The sequence below is a fragment of the Falco punctatus genome (assembly GCF_963210335.1).
Source record: "Falco punctatus genome assembly, chromosome: Z".
NCBI lineage: Eukaryota > Metazoa > Chordata > Aves > Falconiformes > Falconidae > Falco > Falco punctatus.
The window spans coordinates 75,344,507-75,362,156 of record NC_137586.1 but is presented as its reverse complement, the minus strand read 5'-3'; the positions used below and the strand labels follow the sequence as shown (position 1 = coordinate 75,362,156).

The 17,650-nt window shown below is 41.2% G+C and overlaps 1 protein-coding gene across 8 annotated transcripts in view; it reads right to left on the bottom strand.

The window, feature by feature from the left end:
• PLPPR1 (phospholipid phosphatase related 1) overlaps positions 1-17,650 on the bottom strand; it is a 133,785-nt gene that overhangs the window by 4,107 nt on the left and 112,028 nt on the right. For all 8 annotated transcript variants that reach the window (XM_080371040.1, XM_080371035.1, XM_080371036.1 and 5 more), the window contains 3 exons: positions 15,915-16,047; positions 6,476-6,726; positions 1,425-1,601 (listed from right to left, as the gene is read on the bottom strand). In XM_080371040.1, coding sequence (XP_080227166.1) covers positions 1,425-1,601; positions 6,476-6,726; positions 15,915-16,047 — 561 coding nt within the window. The remainder of the gene's footprint in view (positions 1-1,424; positions 1,602-6,475; positions 6,727-15,914; positions 16,048-17,650) is intronic.

The window sequence follows — 17,650 nt, the reverse complement described above, 5'->3', positions numbered from 1 at the left end:
TTCAGTGGTGTTTATCCCACAAGCCCTTCCCTTGTGCATGACCAGGCTTACTGCACTCACATGGCGATGCCAGTATGAGCAAACACACATGGCACTTTTGGGCTTGGGAACACAGTGGAAAAAAAGACATGCAGGAACTGACATCTGCTGTCAGAGTGATTCCTGCAGCCAGCTCCTTGCTGGCTCTTCCTCTCTGCTGCTCTTTACACCTGACCAAGGAGCAGACTGCAGCCTGGGTGAGTCTTGTGCTGGCAGCAGAAATCTCACAGCACCCCTCCCCTCCAAGCTCTGGGGAGACCCCTTCCACCTGCAGGGCCAAAATGTTGCTGGGAGCTGGCTGTCACTGCTAGAAACAGGTACTGGGAGCACACAGATTATCCAGATATACATGGTGATTGTGTCTTAAATTGCATGGGCTAGATTTAAACTGCCTTTCCCAGTGAGAATCAGACAAATTTCTTACATTAAAGCAGAGGAGGTTCAGGTTAGAGGTTGCAGACATATTTTTATTTAAAGGGAACACAGGAATAAATGATATGTGAAGGTCTATTGTTTCTTTTTTTTAATAACAGAATAGAAATAAAATCAGTGACATGACAATCTAGATTTAAGGCATCTTTGAAACCTAATCCCTCCTGATTACTGAGCTAAAGTGGCTGGTGCTATGCAGTGGACAGTTTTGAAGCACATTTTAATTAAATGGAACCAGGTGCATTTCTTGGTAATAGCAAGAATCACCTTGACTGCTTGCTGTGTGGGTAAAACCTCAACAAGAGATCTCTCACTGAACAGAACACTTAAAACACTCAGCCAACAAGGGAGCAAGTAACATCCAAAGTCCAGAGAGTTCCTATTCCTAGATTCGGTGGGAATACCTTTGATACATTTTAATACATTTGGTCTTCCTATGAGATGGTGAACAACTTCAGCTCAACTCCAAATGCTGCAAAGGGAGGCAGTTTTGTCTCCCAAGGAGTTTGTCCTGGCTTTGCTTGCACTGTTTTTATGGTCTGAAACAAAATGGGGAACCACGACCACTGCTCAGAGCCCCAGACAACACCCTATGTCCTACATTTTTGCCAGGTACCAGGCAGTCATGTCAAACATGCGCCTTTTGACATTAGTTGACATCTTAAAGCATTTTCCAGGACAGGTCAAGTAAGAACATGTACAGTAACTAAAATAATCTTGAAATATAAACAATGCACAAATGTCATCATATTAGGCTTATTAGTTAGTATCAACCTGATTTCATATCAGAATTTTCTCTGATGACACTGTTAATTAGATGGGGCTAGAATTACTTCTTAGCAACTGGATCAACCCAGCTGCAATAGGCCACAAGAGAACAGTGATTTTTATATTCTTTTTTTTTTTCAGCTGAGGTATTTTCAAAAGGAATTAAAAAGGACGGATGGACTTACCAGAAACAAAGCTACAGCACTGCCCAAGATAAAGCCTGCAATCACGTCTGAACAGTGGTTTCGATACTCAGAAACTCTATTTAGCCCAGTGAGGAATGCAGCACATAAGGTACCCAGACACAGCACAGGTTTGGCTAGCCTGCTACTCTTTGTTTTAATTGTGCTTGTGATGTACATCTGAAAAAAAAGAGCAAGCCAAAAATGAAAAGGGGCTCTGCCAGTAATCTTTTTCCAAAAGATTAGCCAAATCCTAAATCAGCAAGGATGTGACAAAACCCATGACTCATTAAAAAACACATTAGGAAAGGGAGGAAGAAGTTTAAGGTAATTCAGAGAACACTTTTAAAAGAACAAAACAGATGCTGTTAAATGATGTTTCAGGATGTCAAATATCCCATCAACAGCATTTACATACTGGACTTTTTCTGATCTTGTTTGTATGTATAGGCTTAGTTTTACTGACTTCTTAACTTCTGCAAATACTCGCTCATATGCTAGCGAACAGGCAGTCCGAATGTACATGACTAAATGTTTGCAAAAGGAGTCAAGAATTTACATTTATACTCCTGCAGAAACTGTAATGTGCACATGATGGAGTACCTAGCATCCATACAGACTACTAGCTGCTCCAGCTTCCTAAGTGGTGGTAAGTTTAAGAAAGAGAGACTGTTCAAAGAAACCGTTCCAAATATTTTCTCTGCAAGATTAAATGAATCACAGAATATGAGAGAGATTTCTTTCAAACCAAAGTTGATTCTGAAAATGTAATTCCAGAGCATGAAGTTTCACTGTGCTTTTAATATTTTTTAATGAACCCCACATGCTTTTGGCAGTTTGTATTTTATTTTTAATGCATTTTGACAGAGAGAGTAAAACCATGTGGGTCACAATTAGCAGTCAGTCATTAATTCCAGAGCCACAAAATGACAAAGATCAAGCAAACCAAGCCTGATGGAAAAACAATTCAATAAAATTCTTTCCAGCAAGGAAGTATGGATATCTACATGATTTCCAAAGCTTTGGTAAGCACAGCAGATAAGTCAAACACATTTGCCAGAAACCTCCAGATGACACACTGCCTCCCATACATCAGAGTCAGGAAGATACATTTGAAAAATTCACTTGATTCTGATTACCAATCAGCTAGTAAATGAACTTGATTCACACACCATAGATCTGATCCAGTGAAAGTATAAACACCTGTTCTGCTGGGAAATAGGAAGATTACAAACCATGGAAGCGTCTCTTCCAGTGTTTATTATCAACAGATGCCATTTTATTTGTAAAGAAAAAAAGTATGTTCTCGTGTTGTAAAAACAGTCAAATCGCCAAAGCTGAAAACATTTTCATTCTTGGCCCTTTTTCAGTTGTCAGAAATGGAAATATGGTTGTTAAGACTTCTGGGCACAAGACGCTGTAGAAGATCCTTATTGTTTGAATCACATCTGCAATAAACACCACAACTGGGATCTCTGATTGTGCTGTCACACAGTTATTTGATGGGTAGGAGAGGAAGGAAGGAATGAACATAAAAAGATGTGAAGAAACCAGAGTAAGTCATATTAAAAAATAAACTACATATGATTTAACTACATAAATTATCTATTCCGCTCCTTTGCAGCCCTCTTATCAGTACGTTTAAGCAGTGTATTTAGCAATGTGCAATGTGTGATAGTAGCTCTCATCCTGAGCGTAATTTCTCTTATATCTTTTTCAGACAGACAAAAGCATAGACAGTCAAGGAGGCTTTTTTGTTTGCACATTTAAAATATACATACATACACACATTTTTTTATATATATATATGCAAATATATGCATATAGTTAGAATGTATATTACATCTGTGATGAGAAAGGCAGAGTGAAAGAAGTCTGCCTTGTCCTTTTAGCAGAAAGTGGGGAGATTTGTGACAGTTTCTTTTCCTTGGAAAGTTCACAATTTCATAGCAATACTGGAAAATTCTGTGTCCTGCAAGCTTTACAGACAAACTTTCCTTCGCCATAGAGGTTTCTACAGCAGAGCCTTTGATAACAAAGTGTATTGTAGAACGTGATACAGTCTGCTAGATGCTCAGTGCAGCTGCTCAAATTGCCAGGGCCTTAAATTTCACTGATTAGTCTGGTGCGTGTTAATGCAGAAATGGAAGAAATTGTTGGTGGGGTTACAATTAACTGGGTTGCAGAAGGGATTTGCTGTAGTGTTCTGTGCTGTTCAGAACTTCCTAAATGTTGTAAGTTTCATGTTCAGGTACCTTGTATCACTCTAATCTAGTCAAGAAGCAACTCACCCAGGCATAAACCACACACCCAGTGTGGAGGGGTAGAGGGTCCTAGCCAGATGGAGGTGACAGAAAGCATTACTTGTGGATGCTGCTAGGCAACAGCTTAGCTCAAGAATCTTAAAACCCCTACTAAATAGACAATGTAAGTGACTAGTTGCATCTTTCAACCATAGACACCCTGTTGTGACTGTAAACTAGTTCTCCTTGCTTTCACTTCAGAGGCAAACAGAAGAGGTCCTCCAGTTGTGCTGGTGAAACACTTCTGATTTTCCATGTTCTAGTTGAGCACTACCATCTGTTAGATACCTTTGTCATTGACTCTGACCCTTCTCAGAAGAGCATGAAGTAAGTGTTGTTTAAAGATAATGTAACTGGGATATCCATATGCAACATATGATTTTATCATCTGTTTTTTGGGTTTTGCCAGATATGTCAATGAATTAAGGAGCATTTCTAGCCTGCCATTTTCCCTTGGGAAAGGTACACAGAAACATGTGTTTCTAACTATACAGCCGTGTGTACTATGTACAGTGACTACCATGGCATCCTGTGATACTTCTGAGAGACTACCAAAACTTCATTAGATGCCATTCTAATTTTTGTGTAAGTATGGAAGCCAGGGCTGTCAGCTGTTTTCTCTTTCCCCTACTTTAGGCGTACAAGATTCACCATTGCCTGCAGAGATCACAAAAGCAACGCTTTGGGTTCTCCTCAGCTGCTTTGGTAGGTGAAAAGAAAAAGCCTAGCTGACTAGATATAAACCCTGGATTATAGAAAAAACCCAACCAAAACACAAAGCCAAGCCAATCACACACTGCGGGCATACTATCAATAGCAGACTAATGAACAAACCACCACAGAGACATCTGCAGGGGATATTTGAGGTTCGGTGATCAGAGGAACCTGTCAGATCTCAGCAGACATTTATACAATGACAGACAGTGTCAGTGCTGATTCTATTCTCCTGCCTCCTCACATTCAACCTGTACTATTGTTCTTGTTCCATGGCTCAAATCTTCAGCTTTATGCAAAATACAGCTATTACTAACCAAATACCCTGTTTTATGTTCAGAAGCCCACATTATCATGCATTTTAGAATCAGCAAGACACTTCTCAAAAAATTGTGCACAGCACAGTTACTAAGCAAAGCTAGACCTGAACACTGCATTTGCTGTGTAATGCTCAAGTTATTCCCAACTGACAGGCAGCGAAAAGGTAAGTGACACCACCTTGAGTGCTAGAGGGTGCCTTCAGGCAGAGAACTGGTCTGAAATGGGACTGTAGGCTGAAATGCCTTAGGGCAGACTTTTATGGCCTTGCAGCTCAGAAATTACTCCATGTCCTGGCTGTACCTGGTATCTTCCTGTGTGGGGAGGAGTGCAGGCTTATTGCAGGTACTCTTGAAAGACTAGGGCTCAGTAACACCTAGCTACTGGGGATTTAAGCTCAGGAAAGAAAAGCATTATTCCTCTTCAGTTGTAGAAATCAGCCTGTTTGTAGAAGACTTGCCTTCCCAGGAAACAAGGGAGGTTGAGCAGGGAAAATCCATGAAAGGATGTAAACTAGCTTAGGGCAGAACCAGGACCAAGCCTAACCCTGGAGCTTCCACCTAAGAGTTTATCATGATGAAAACAGCTGCTACAACAATGTTGAGTTTATTGGGATCTGTATTTCACACATGGTTGCTTACTGTTCAGAAGTAATGCACCCAAAATGTTATGGGCTTTCCAAACACTTCCCAACAAATCCTGATCAAAGCAGTCAGCAATTTAGTATCTCTGTCATTATTCATGCAACATTCACTGCAAACAGATGGATATTTAAACAACACTGGGTGGCCTCTTCATTTTACAGTAAAAATCTGGTGGTTTATTCATCTGCTACCAAGATCAGGGTAAAATATTCAGTAAATACCCTGTAATTAATAAATTTAAGGCTCTTTTCAATTCCTGATGACCTACAGACAGACTCTGCCACTCATTTGAGTCAAAATACTGTGGGAGAAAAGACCTAGTCAAGCTGTTTTAAGATCAACCATGTTAAGTCCACCACAGTTAAACTACAGGTTAAACCACCACAGTTTTCTACTTTGTATATCTTGGATCAGTTTTCAAACATTAAGGAAACTTTAGCCAGAGAACACAAAGGAGCAGCTGATCCGTTTCACTAGACTTTTTAAGACAGACAGTTTCTTTTCTGACGCTATAGCAGTGTCACCTTGTCAAAAGGTCAATTGCGGACCATTTCTCTGTGATAACAGCAAATTCTGGCACCTTTATTACAATCTTCTTTGCATAAGGAATTCCGGTCCTAAACAAGGGGAGCAAAATCCAGTCCAGTTCAGCCTCCCATTGAAATGGCACCATTTACATTTTAAACATTCAACAACCCATGGCATGTGAACAAAAGAAATACTAGTGATACAGGAGCCATTTAGGCATCAACTTCATTTTAATGTTCATGATACAGGGGCAGGGAGAAGAGGTTGAATGCACACTCCAAGGCCTCTGAGAAAATCAGCAGCAAAGACAGGAGTAGGACCTCATGCCTTCATGTCATACACTGCCTCAAAGGCAATGAACGTTTGATTTAGTTACACTAGGACTGGTAAAACAGAGAGAAGGGGATTTTCCCCTACAGGAAAAGAAGAAATCCCTCCACAGAACAACCCTCTTTTTCTTCAAAAAACCATTGTAAGAAAAATGGCCCCATCTAGATGCGCAATCAGAAACCTCTCATACAAGTTAGCTTTCATCACTGGCACTCACCGTGGCATATAAAGCTGAGTAGATGCTCAAAGCAGCATGTTTGGATGGAAAGGATCTCCTCGCCTTTTCAATCACCTCCACATCTCCAGTGCAAATGTTGCCATTGTTTATGAACTGGTGGTGGGCCCGACAGTCATTTCCAGTGTAGTTGGGTTTACATACGGTCAGAAAGTAGGGAGCCAAGTTCCCAGTCACAACCTGGCCAGCATTTACAAATATGTCAGTGGCAAAAAGTCCGAATGCAAACACTCCTGTGAGGAAAGGTTAGAAATAATGATTATTCAAACAGGTTTACAAAAAAAATCTTGGTACTTGAAAGGAAGAGGCATATGAGAGGTAAGAGACCAAACCCTGCAGTCATTACCCAGAAAAAGCCCCTGCTGACTCCAGCAGAGTCCTGCATCAAAGGCATGACACATGCTTAACTCTGACAGGTGCTTAACTCTATGACTCCAGAAGGAATCACAAGCAGGCTGAATATGATCATCTAGCGCCTAAGTACTTTTGTGATTCAAGCTCTGAACAGAACTATAGGTATCACTGAAAACGATGCACTTAATTTGTGCCTGTAAAGTTTCCACTGTGACAAAGCCTCACAGCCTGCAGTCAAATGTCACACATGAGCTGTTAAAAACATGTATTTTTACCACATCTGGGCCCAAAACCAGTAATACAACACCTCTGAACCTGAAAAAGCAGTGTAGGGCTGAGGCACAATACTATACTTACCTAATGTAACTATCTAGTGTCAAGTATCTTTTGCATTGACTATTAACCATCCTGATGTTGAAACATTAAGATCCTCATCTAGCAATATCTGGTAGGTCCTTTTGGAAACATTCTCATGCTTTATTTTGGAGGACACTTCCACACAGTTGCAGTCAGCTCTTGTCACGGGGAGCACATACCCACAAATGCTACGGCAGGAAGCATTCACTTCAACGCAGGAACATTTCCAGGGTTGTGGAGCATCAATACTGGAGTAGTCACATCCTCCACTGACTCCCTATGAGCGTTACCAATACCTGCTACAGCTGCTATCAACATATATAAGGATTTTTTACTTGCATGTACTGCCTACATACCAAAGGAACAGAACAGCAGGTTTGCAGACAAGACAAACCCAAGCATTCCAAAAGACAAAATCAGCTCCCCTTTTCCCCTTCCTATCACCAAGCTGGATTAAAGTGTCACAAAAATTTAGAACAAATAAATGTTTACTTTTGGTCGGGGAATGTTGAGGGTCATATTTTTGCTTTTTCCCTCCTGTAGCTCTGTAAGCAAAACTCATTTAAATTATAAATTAGCTGAGTTGACTGTGTGTTTAAATATGACTAAGAGCTGGAGCTCCAGGGAAAACACCTCAGTAGAGTGTGATAAAATCTTAAAGAGCTGGCACCACCATGGTTATAATAACTTCACTGCTTATCTTGTACTGAGTTCAAAAAAAGAAGACTGCTGTAGTCTGAGAAAAAAAAAAAAATCAGGGAGTCAGTAACATAATGCAGCAGAAAATGCTTTACATCAAACTAATGAGAATCAAGGATTGTTCTGCAGATATTGTTACCCACCTTGCAGCTAATAGAAAGCAGAAGGGCTAGAGTTGACAGTTAGGTCCTTCTAAACATTCAGGTCCTCTCTACACACAGGACAATTGTACAGACAGTAACATTAAAAAAACCCTGTAACTAAAAATGGATTCATTGTATGAGTGTGAAGTGGGGCTTGCCAGTGCTGCTTGCTCACAAAGATGGTGTGCTGTGACTGGTACAGCTGTGCTGTAGCACAGGTTCCTCACTGGGGTACAGACGGGAAGAGCCATCTCCTTGGGTAGCAGCCCAGAGCAGCTGCAGGAGTGCTGAGCAGTTTGTCCTCACCACAGCTCCCCACGGTTAGGAAGGAGTGTTAACACAGTGAAGATGATTTTGGGGACTGAGTTTATTACTATTCTTTATATGAGTTTATTATCATTCATGATTAATGAAGTGATGTGTGATCATGGATTTAAAAAGCCAGTGGCGGTCAAAGAAGAAGGTAGCATCCCTCTGGTTCTAGACAGCAGGACTGGCCCCTGTCTTTTTACTGGCATGAAAGTCTTCCTCCCATTTATCCTGCTAAGTGTCTGTGCTTGAAAGGGAAATGGAGAGTGCACTGACACTGGTCTTTTATTTCCTTTATCCCTCTGCTAATATTTTAAATCCATGGTTTTCCACAGCCAGCAGGAGCTCCTCACCTACATTAGCCAGTGCACAAGCAAGTTCAAATGAAAAAGCCAGCAGGTATCTATTCAGCCTGGTGAAACAGCAAGTTATGCCAGAGATAAATCTTGTTTTATATATGGCTCTTTGGCCAAATTCTTAAGATTTTTTTGGCACAGCTTGCTTTAAATGTCATCTTTTTGATGTGCTGTGCAAATCACAGGGAATACAGTAAGGATTATTATCCAGTCCTTTACAATACTTAGAGGAAATCTAAGAGGCAGGCAGTCTGGCCCATGGTCTTTATCCTAACAGGTAAATACAAGCCAAAACCTGAGGTGTTTCAGAAAAAGCTCATGGGCTTCACAAAGTTATTTCACTCTCTAGGCAGTGCACAGGTACAAAGGTGGTCCAGTGTTTTTCTCCAAAGGAAGGAAGTTTCAACACCCGCATTTTCTCAATAATTGGTAGCACTAAAAGTGCTGGGCCAGAAGCCAGAATCAACTGCTGAGGGCTGTAGCACTCTGCCTAACAGCAGAGCAAGCCAGGACTGAAACATTTATTATACTCTTGACTGTGATGCATATTGATCACTGTAATTCCCTTCTTGCAGTTCTGCCAAACTGTGCCTTATGAAAATCATAGCTATGTGCAGCATTGAATTTGGCTAGCAGGAATTTAACACTTGCAGAATGATCACACATCATGTAGTTTCTGGAGACTTTGATACAGGATTGGCTGTAATTGGAGTAAAGGTTGTAACACCAGTGAGCCTCGGTAGTGGCAAAGAGTCCCCTGATTATTTTTGTACCTCAGGAATCCATCTGTTCAATGGATGTCATACAGCTGAAGCCCATGATACAATGCCACAGAGGGAGAATTGGAGAACATATGCCTTTTCCAGACTTTGATGCTCAGGTGTAATGGGAGATGATGTTGTCCTGCTAAGGAGCAAGTGCTTTATCTCACTGTGCTTGCTTTGGCCTAGAAAACCTGGGAGTGAACTTTAGTCCGAAACTTGGCATATGCCAAGAAAAGTTGTAAATGGTGCAAGCCATATGGGAAGAAGACCTATAGCCTCTACAGTTGGTTACTAGCAGAAAGGATGGACAAACATTAATCTCATTTACATAAAGCCACTCTTTCCCTCATCCACACATGTCACATAGTTTCTCTGCACAAAGAGGCCTTAAAGAAGGAGGGAAAGCTATTTCTGGAAAGGCTTCCTGACTTTTTGTCACAGTCCTGGCTCACAGCTGTTTGTGTGTGTCAGGAGCAGCCAGAAAGTAGGGGCTAGAAGGCAAACCAGTAAGCAGAATGTTACTGGGAGAGAGATTAATTTAGTCCAGAGATAGAGGGTAGGCTATACTTCCTGCTACTCTTTTTAGCTGCCCCAGAGTCCAAGAAGCAGCACCTGAGGATCAGATTTGAACATATATTTATGTCTAGTAAGAAAGACCTTAGACAAACTAAATGTGCAAACCAAAAAAAAAGAACAAACAAGATAAGTCCTGTTCAAAAATACTGAGGACAGACAACACAAACCTTGAATCTTTCCAGCTCCATCTCACCTGAACTAACACTTGTCTTGGTAGAAGAATCTAAATCTTCAACAGCTTCAATTTTGAATGCTTCAGTTTTCATTTCTCCACTTACACCTCCACCTGACTTACTGCCAAAAAGTCCTGCAAGCATGAATCCATAATTTCTGGGCTCTCACTCACATGCTACTCTAATGGCCTTTCTCCTACCAAGCTCCACGTGTGGCTGTTCACCAGTGTTGCCACCTCCAGCTCTGCCTGTTGCTTTTGCTAACAGAGACATGTGCTTTGAAGAAGAATCCAGCTCTCCTCATCACTGCAACCTCATTACAACCCTGTCTTCTCCCTGTAACTTGTGCTCAACCTCTCTCTCCTTCCACCATGAACCTAACATCAGTGACTGCAGCTGCTTGTTGACTCCATAGAAACTATCACTATTACAGACATTTTAAATGCCACTGATTTGAAACAAAACAATGACAACAACAACAAGAAAAAAAATCAACAAAACTCCCTGGGAGTTATAGAAGAACGGCTGAACAGACATCAGGAAGACACAAGTGAGGTGCCAGTGGGTGGAAATCAGAATGAGGATGTAGGCGGCTTTATTAAAGAAAAAACATTAAACACTTAAGTGACAAAGGAAACAATGCATTGAAGGGCTCATGAGACATCAGAAGCTATGCCCTTTGGTAACATATCACCATGTCTTCTACCAAGCACATTTATGTAGGCACTCCTCTCCTGGTACAAGAATTATTTACTTTAAAAAAAGAAATATCTAAATATCTGTAACAAAAACTATGAAGGAATTTGAAAAACAGGATACTAATCAACCCTTACAAACAGTTAACAAGACAGGGCCTTGGGAGAAGGAATAGACACCATAAATATATCAGGCTGGGACATAAGATAAGTTCAAGGAGAGCCAAAGGGTTAATGAGATCAAATGGAACATTAATTGAACTATGTGTGAACTATCCTAATTCCCATACTAAAACCCCTACCCTCGAGCTAAGAACATGAAGAAAGAATGCTGGACCTTTAAATGGAGCTGAGTCTCATAAAAGCCACTGAGAATTAAGTGTGACTAAATGTAATGGTAAACTACTGTTCAAAGTGTGCAAAATGTTCTACCATGTATTAAGAGGTGTGCTAGCTTTGTGGATTTAACCACTGAGCACCCAGCTCTGCACAGACGTGCAATAAACAAGCATCTCAGCTCTGTGTGGATCACCTTTTGCACAGCCTGTAAAGAACCCAGGTCTGGGATAGCACTCTCTCCCAGTGCCCAGTCAACTACCTAAATTTGTCACACTCAACCTAATTTACTTGGAAAACATTTATACTACACATGCTAACTCTCGTTCCCCTAACCGCTTCCCCCCCCCAAGTTTTTTGAAGAAGATTAGACTTTCAATGGAGGGAGTCCCTGTAAGGACCCATGGCTCTATGGAAATGCTGATCCTCAGCCCATCTCTGAAGGTTTCACTCTAATGGGCCTGTGCATCCAGCTAGTTAATAATAGAACATGCATTGTTTCACAGTGAACTTCTCATCCAAGGTGAACAGAAGGATAAGGTCAGGCAAACTATGTCCTGCAGCTGCCTAGGGAATTGACATCAGAGCTCTGGGGTATATCTATCCTATTACCATAAACTCCATGTGTGTATAAATCTTGTAAACCTTTATTTGCTGAACTAAAGCCTTAATTTGCTGAAATAAAGCCCTAATTTCATTATTTAGCTGCCCACTGTGAGGTGTCACCATGCTTTAAATTAAGCTGTCAGCAGAAGCTGATCTGTGCCATTTGTTAACTGCAAATTATGCAGGTCCAAAGTAAAAGCCACTGGTAACAAATTCATGAAGCACGTTGCATTTCTAAATATCTAACTGGAGAGAGGCTACTTGTATGTTATCAGGGCTTTGCAGGTATACAAGTTAATCACATGGATATAAACCTAATATAATGAAACGCAACACAATACACACTCTAGTCACCCTACCAAACTGAGCCAGGGAGGTCTGAGCCAGTATCATACCACGATCCCGGTGGTATGACAGCAGCTGTATATAAACAGACTAAATCCTTGACTGAAACTATTCACTAAACAATGCTAAAATAATGTATAACCTCTATTTGCAATACAAATGATGAAGTAGAACGTGGAAGCAAATGCAAGATGACAAGACGTTAACAAAGTACTGAACAGGCAGATTACCACAAGACATGGTGACTAACAATATGAAAGGCTGTGTGTACTCACGTTGGGAGAAAGGGAGAAGAGGCAGAGGCCCAAGAAACAAACACTCCTACCCTCTGGTTTCTCAAAGCTCCAGCACATAAATGGTGAATTTTGGCAGCAGAAACCTGTAATACAGCTGCTGGGGCGAGTGGGGAGAGGAGGGAGGAGGGATGATGTGACTGAAGACTAGCAGTGCAGCACCAATATTTTAGACAGAAAAAACTGCTCCAAAGCAATTTCACACCACTCACTTGACCTGGAAATCTTAAAAATAAATGTCTGTGGAAGCAGCTATAAAAGATAAAGAGGAAGATGGAACAAATTGCAATATATATCAAAGTCTGATGTTTCCAAGCTAAGCCAGCTTTTTCACTGATAAAGGAATTGATTTTCTAAATACAGGGAACATAGCAGATTTCACCAATCTAGGCTGAGTGAAGGACTTGATGTACACTAAAGCAAGCTGAGAGGCAGCCCTTCACCACAAAAGCGGATGTCTACCAACACGCAGAATTGATGCCCGGGCCAGGAAGCCAGAAGAAATTTTGGTTCTGCTTCCTGTGGACAAAGAACCAGTGAGGTACTTAAGACAAAGCTCAATATTCAAGGTCCTCACTAAACTCAGGAAGGGAGAATATTAAAAACAAGACAGCTGCTGAGGACTTGAAGAAGACAAGGAGAGAGTAAGTAGAAGGAGCACAGTAGGCAAGATAAGAAAAATCAAAGAAAAGAAACATGGACCTTTGCCAGTATGGCAGAAGAGTTGCAGGTGTTTGGTTTTGCTTAATTCTTTGTTCCACTATCAAAGTGCAAAAAAGTTCTTCATTCTGTATACATGAAGAAAAAGCAAGACGGGAAAAGGCTCAGTTCTATCAACCAAATCCAAAAGATCTCATGAAGATAGTATGACAAGGGTGCTTATCTCACACATCACCAGAAGAGAGTCTGGAGTTTCCTTTTCTGCTTCTCCTTCCTTACAAAAATTTAAGTGACTGTTCAGGGAAATATCTATAACTTTCTGCTTGTTTTGTGGAAAGCACATTTAGGCTGCTATTCTTAAAACCCCATCTCTTCCCAGCAACTCTACTTACAGACTCAGAGAGGGAGAAAAAGCCTCTTTGCCTTGCTAAAATTTGGGAACAGCAACTCTCAAAAGCTCTCCATGATGTGCCTTGCAGGGCAGGAAGTAGCGCTCATTTTTCCTAACACATAAGCACCCAGTCAAATGGAAGGATTTTTTTCATCCTTTTGAGTAATACCAGCTGTAATGACTTACAAGGCAATATCCAAGGAGTTCAATTACTACTTTTTGCAGGTACTCACTTGCAACTTACTTCTTGCTTAACACATCCGGGCCAAAAGAAATCATCAGATGTGGATATTCCAATTAATTGGTATCAAGATTAAATTGGCAGCCAACTGCTTGCTAGGGTATCTTGGAAGACAACCTACTTCATCAGCTCTGTAACTGACAGCCCTCAAGTTCAGCAGGAGAACATGCATGCAGGGAAATCCATGTAGGAGCAAGCAGAAGGCTTCAGAAGAAAACAAGCGAACAGTCAGTGTAGTTTAAGATGAGATGAACGCTTCCAGCCATTTCTAATAACGTTAACTTCATTTTTCTCAGGAAAACAGATAGAGCTGCAAAGCCAAGATTGATTTTAGCAGGGTTCATACTTTACTACTATGAGAGTCCATTGTGCCATTGTTATCGCACTTCTCTTCCACCAGAAGAGAAACAATAGGATGAATGCTTTAAGAATAAAGCCAGCTAGGAGAAAACACAGAGCAAGGGCTTAGCCTCAATGGTCTAAGCTTTTTTAGTGCTGACCCCACAGGCAAGAGTATTTGATTAGGATTGTGCTGGAACAGTCTAACAGCCCTAAGTGGCCCAGTGGACACCAGTACTCTGCTTCTCTCTTAATGGCAGTTTATTATCCATCAATATATCCTAGAGGTTATATGAAGTTCAAAGGTATTTTACTTTCAGCTGCATTCCCATGTTTTTTTTTCAGCAGCAGCACACAAGAAAGGCCTGAGTAATGAACCACGGATGGTTTGTCTCCAGCCCAGTGTGGCAGAAGGTAAAAAGCACTTTCACTTCCTAACTTCCATGCATAAAGCTGGAGGCACAGAGACAGAAGAAGAAAGAAAACCATGGCTCTTCCTCCTTTCCAGCATACATATGCTGATGATGAAAACCTTAACACAGGATAAGACTTTCAACTCCATCTTATGAGCAAATATCCCTGCCTGCAGCCAAGGATGTGCTCCGTAGAAGCAATACAACCCCTTGCCACAGTCACAGCAGACATTTTTCTTCCATATAAAGTGCAAAAATTCAGCAGTGACAGGGAAGAAGTGATCCAGTATTTTCAACTTTTTTTCCCATTGCTTCTTATAAGTCCTTTAATTTGACTGTGAATACACACCCAGCTCTCGGTAAGATGCAAGGATGCTTTACCTCTAACAGTATACAGGGACAGAGGTGTCATAATGCTCTATGGGCAAAGCTCCTCTTGGTCACTGGGGAGCCGTATTTATCACTGGCCCATGTCAGCAGTAAGACAAGCCATCCCATCCCATGCATGAACTTGGGACTTCTCATGAATAAGAAGGAGGGAAGCTAGAGCCCCTTGCACACGCAGTTCAGAGCTGCCCTCTTCTTACTTTGCTGCTACAAAGAATGAGCTGCTACAAGTAAATGAGCAACCAGCACTCATCTGTAAACACCCAGGAGTGTGCTCTGGGCAGCATTAAATGGCTGTGAATTGGTAAGCTTTCAAAGGACAACCAGATTGTCAGTGCCACAGTGGAAACACAAACTGCAATGCTGTTTTTCTTCCTGCTCCAAAAGAAGCATGGGATGGTCCCCTCGGTAAGGTCTTCTAAGCATTTTTTCTACTAATCAACATTGTGAAGCAACATCCAAATTGTTTAGTGACAGAACGTCTTCATTCATTTCTCAGCAATTAAGTCCACAAAAGCTCTAACAAAAACCAAACACAATAAAAATAAGAATGTTATTCTGAAGTGGGCTCTAGGCTTTTTTACACTATGCTCAGCTGAACATTGTGTGGCAGAGCAATGGGTGTTAAAATTAGAGCTGAAAAGAAAAATACCAAAGGGATGGGCTGGTGAGGATCAATTTGTAAGTTAAATGGGTAGCTTACACAGACTAGCAATGATGGAATTATTCATATAAGGATTTGATTGGCATAACCTTTTTTCAAGGGTCCAGAAGATGTATTAAGCTCAGCAGAATCGAATATAAACCAGCGCGATATGGCACATTTTGCATACCTTGCAAATCCCAAGGGGGACTATCCCTCTAAGGTGGAAGATGCCTGCAAAGATTTCACAGCTTACTTAATTTTGTGGAGTAAATTATTAGGATGTTTTGTTCTGTTTTGGTACAGACAGGGACTAAGCTTGCAGTGCTCAGGATGCTTACCTATGAAACGTATTATTCTTCGAAGGAGTGGGTTCAGGTAACAGCACTCTCCAGTCAAAATAGTTTTCTCTTGAATAATTAGGCTTTCTCGTGTTGACTTTATGAAATACATGGATATCTCACCAATAAAAATCTGCCAGGAAAGGGAAAGAAAAGGAAGGTTAAAACCGACATGAGCAAACATCAAAACATGGGTGGGTGACTGGTTCCAGCCCACAAACTACTACACAGCAGCATGTCTTTGGGACACTGCACTTCCACAGTGAGGCTACACTTACTCATCTGAGATGAACTGACATAGACCCAGCTCCCAGCCAAGAAAAGGAGCTGTTATTCTTGCACTCAGTGGCAAGACACAGCAAATATTAGGCCTTCTTATACTAAATCCTGGGATACAGATGGCGAAGAGAGCTTAATGAACACAGTGGATCACAGAAGCTCCCATTTTTACTGTGATTGGCAGAGCATTTGTCGTGTCCTGTTAACAGCTTACTGACTATGTAGACTTCAGGGATGGAAGGCTTCTAGACATCTGGGGAAGTGGAAAGCAATGCTGCAGACTTCCACCCCAACATTTTATCAGCAAGCCTCAGCAATATTGGATGCTCCTGGCAGCCTCCACAGCTTCTCAAACTTGTATTCATCTGAGCCTGCCAGATAGGTTACAGAGCTCCTGCCAACTTTGAGAAGAAATTTAGACAAAGGACATCCCGTAACGGAAATCAGGCTGAAGTCAAAAACTTTTGGGGAGGTCAAGGAAAATTCTGGACAAATACATCATATTTGTACTAATGAAGAAAAAACTGCCAGGGTATGGCTGGAGCACACCCAGTCACCCATACTGTTAAATTGCTAGCATGGTCCCTGCCGTAACCTGGCCTGGTGACAACAGTCTCTCAGAAAATGCCTGGGACAAGTCCCAGGAGGAAAGCTGCAGGCAGCCACTGCTATTTACACAGGAGTGTAGCCATTTCACTGCAGACTGCATATGCCAGCTAGTACGACAGCCAGAGGATGACTTCTAGCCTGTTTTATTTACTGAATGGCCTGTTTCATTTATTTAAACATCAAAGATGAAGTCTCCAGGGATCCATTGCTTTTGATCTTAGCTATACTTAGGTATTACTTTTTTTTTTTTTTTTTGTGACCAGAATATTCATACTTTCTATAAAAGTGACAACTGCTTCCCATAGGAGTAGGATCAGTATTTCCTAAGCCCTCTGAAGTAATTTAAGTCTGTCACGCAGAGGTCTATCTGCCGATAGAATTTTATCACAGGCTTTAGAGGCAGTGACGGTCCACTCACAGACGGCACTTTTGAAAATCATCCAACCTATCATGTTTTGGAACCAGGCTTTAGGAGGGGAAACTGGGAGCTTTTTTAGAAAGACAGAGTTTGTAATGAAAGCCTTTAGAGAAAAAATGTCAGCCTGAAGTGGATGAAATGAGCTTTTAAAAGGGAAGCACTCAAAAGAATTAAATTAATACATTATTATAAGACACACAAAAGGAATCCACAGTGCTAGGGAATGGTCAGAAAAATGCATAACAAAAATATGCATGCGCACACACATACCCATAGACACTCAGAGTTAGTATAAATATCAAGGAACTAGTCTTAAGTTAGCTTTGACTGCTGGAATGGTATGTTGTTTCAAGGGCAACAATTCATCCTTATCTAAACCACATGGGCATCCTTATCGATTATTGACATTCAAGCCAATTACGCTCAACAT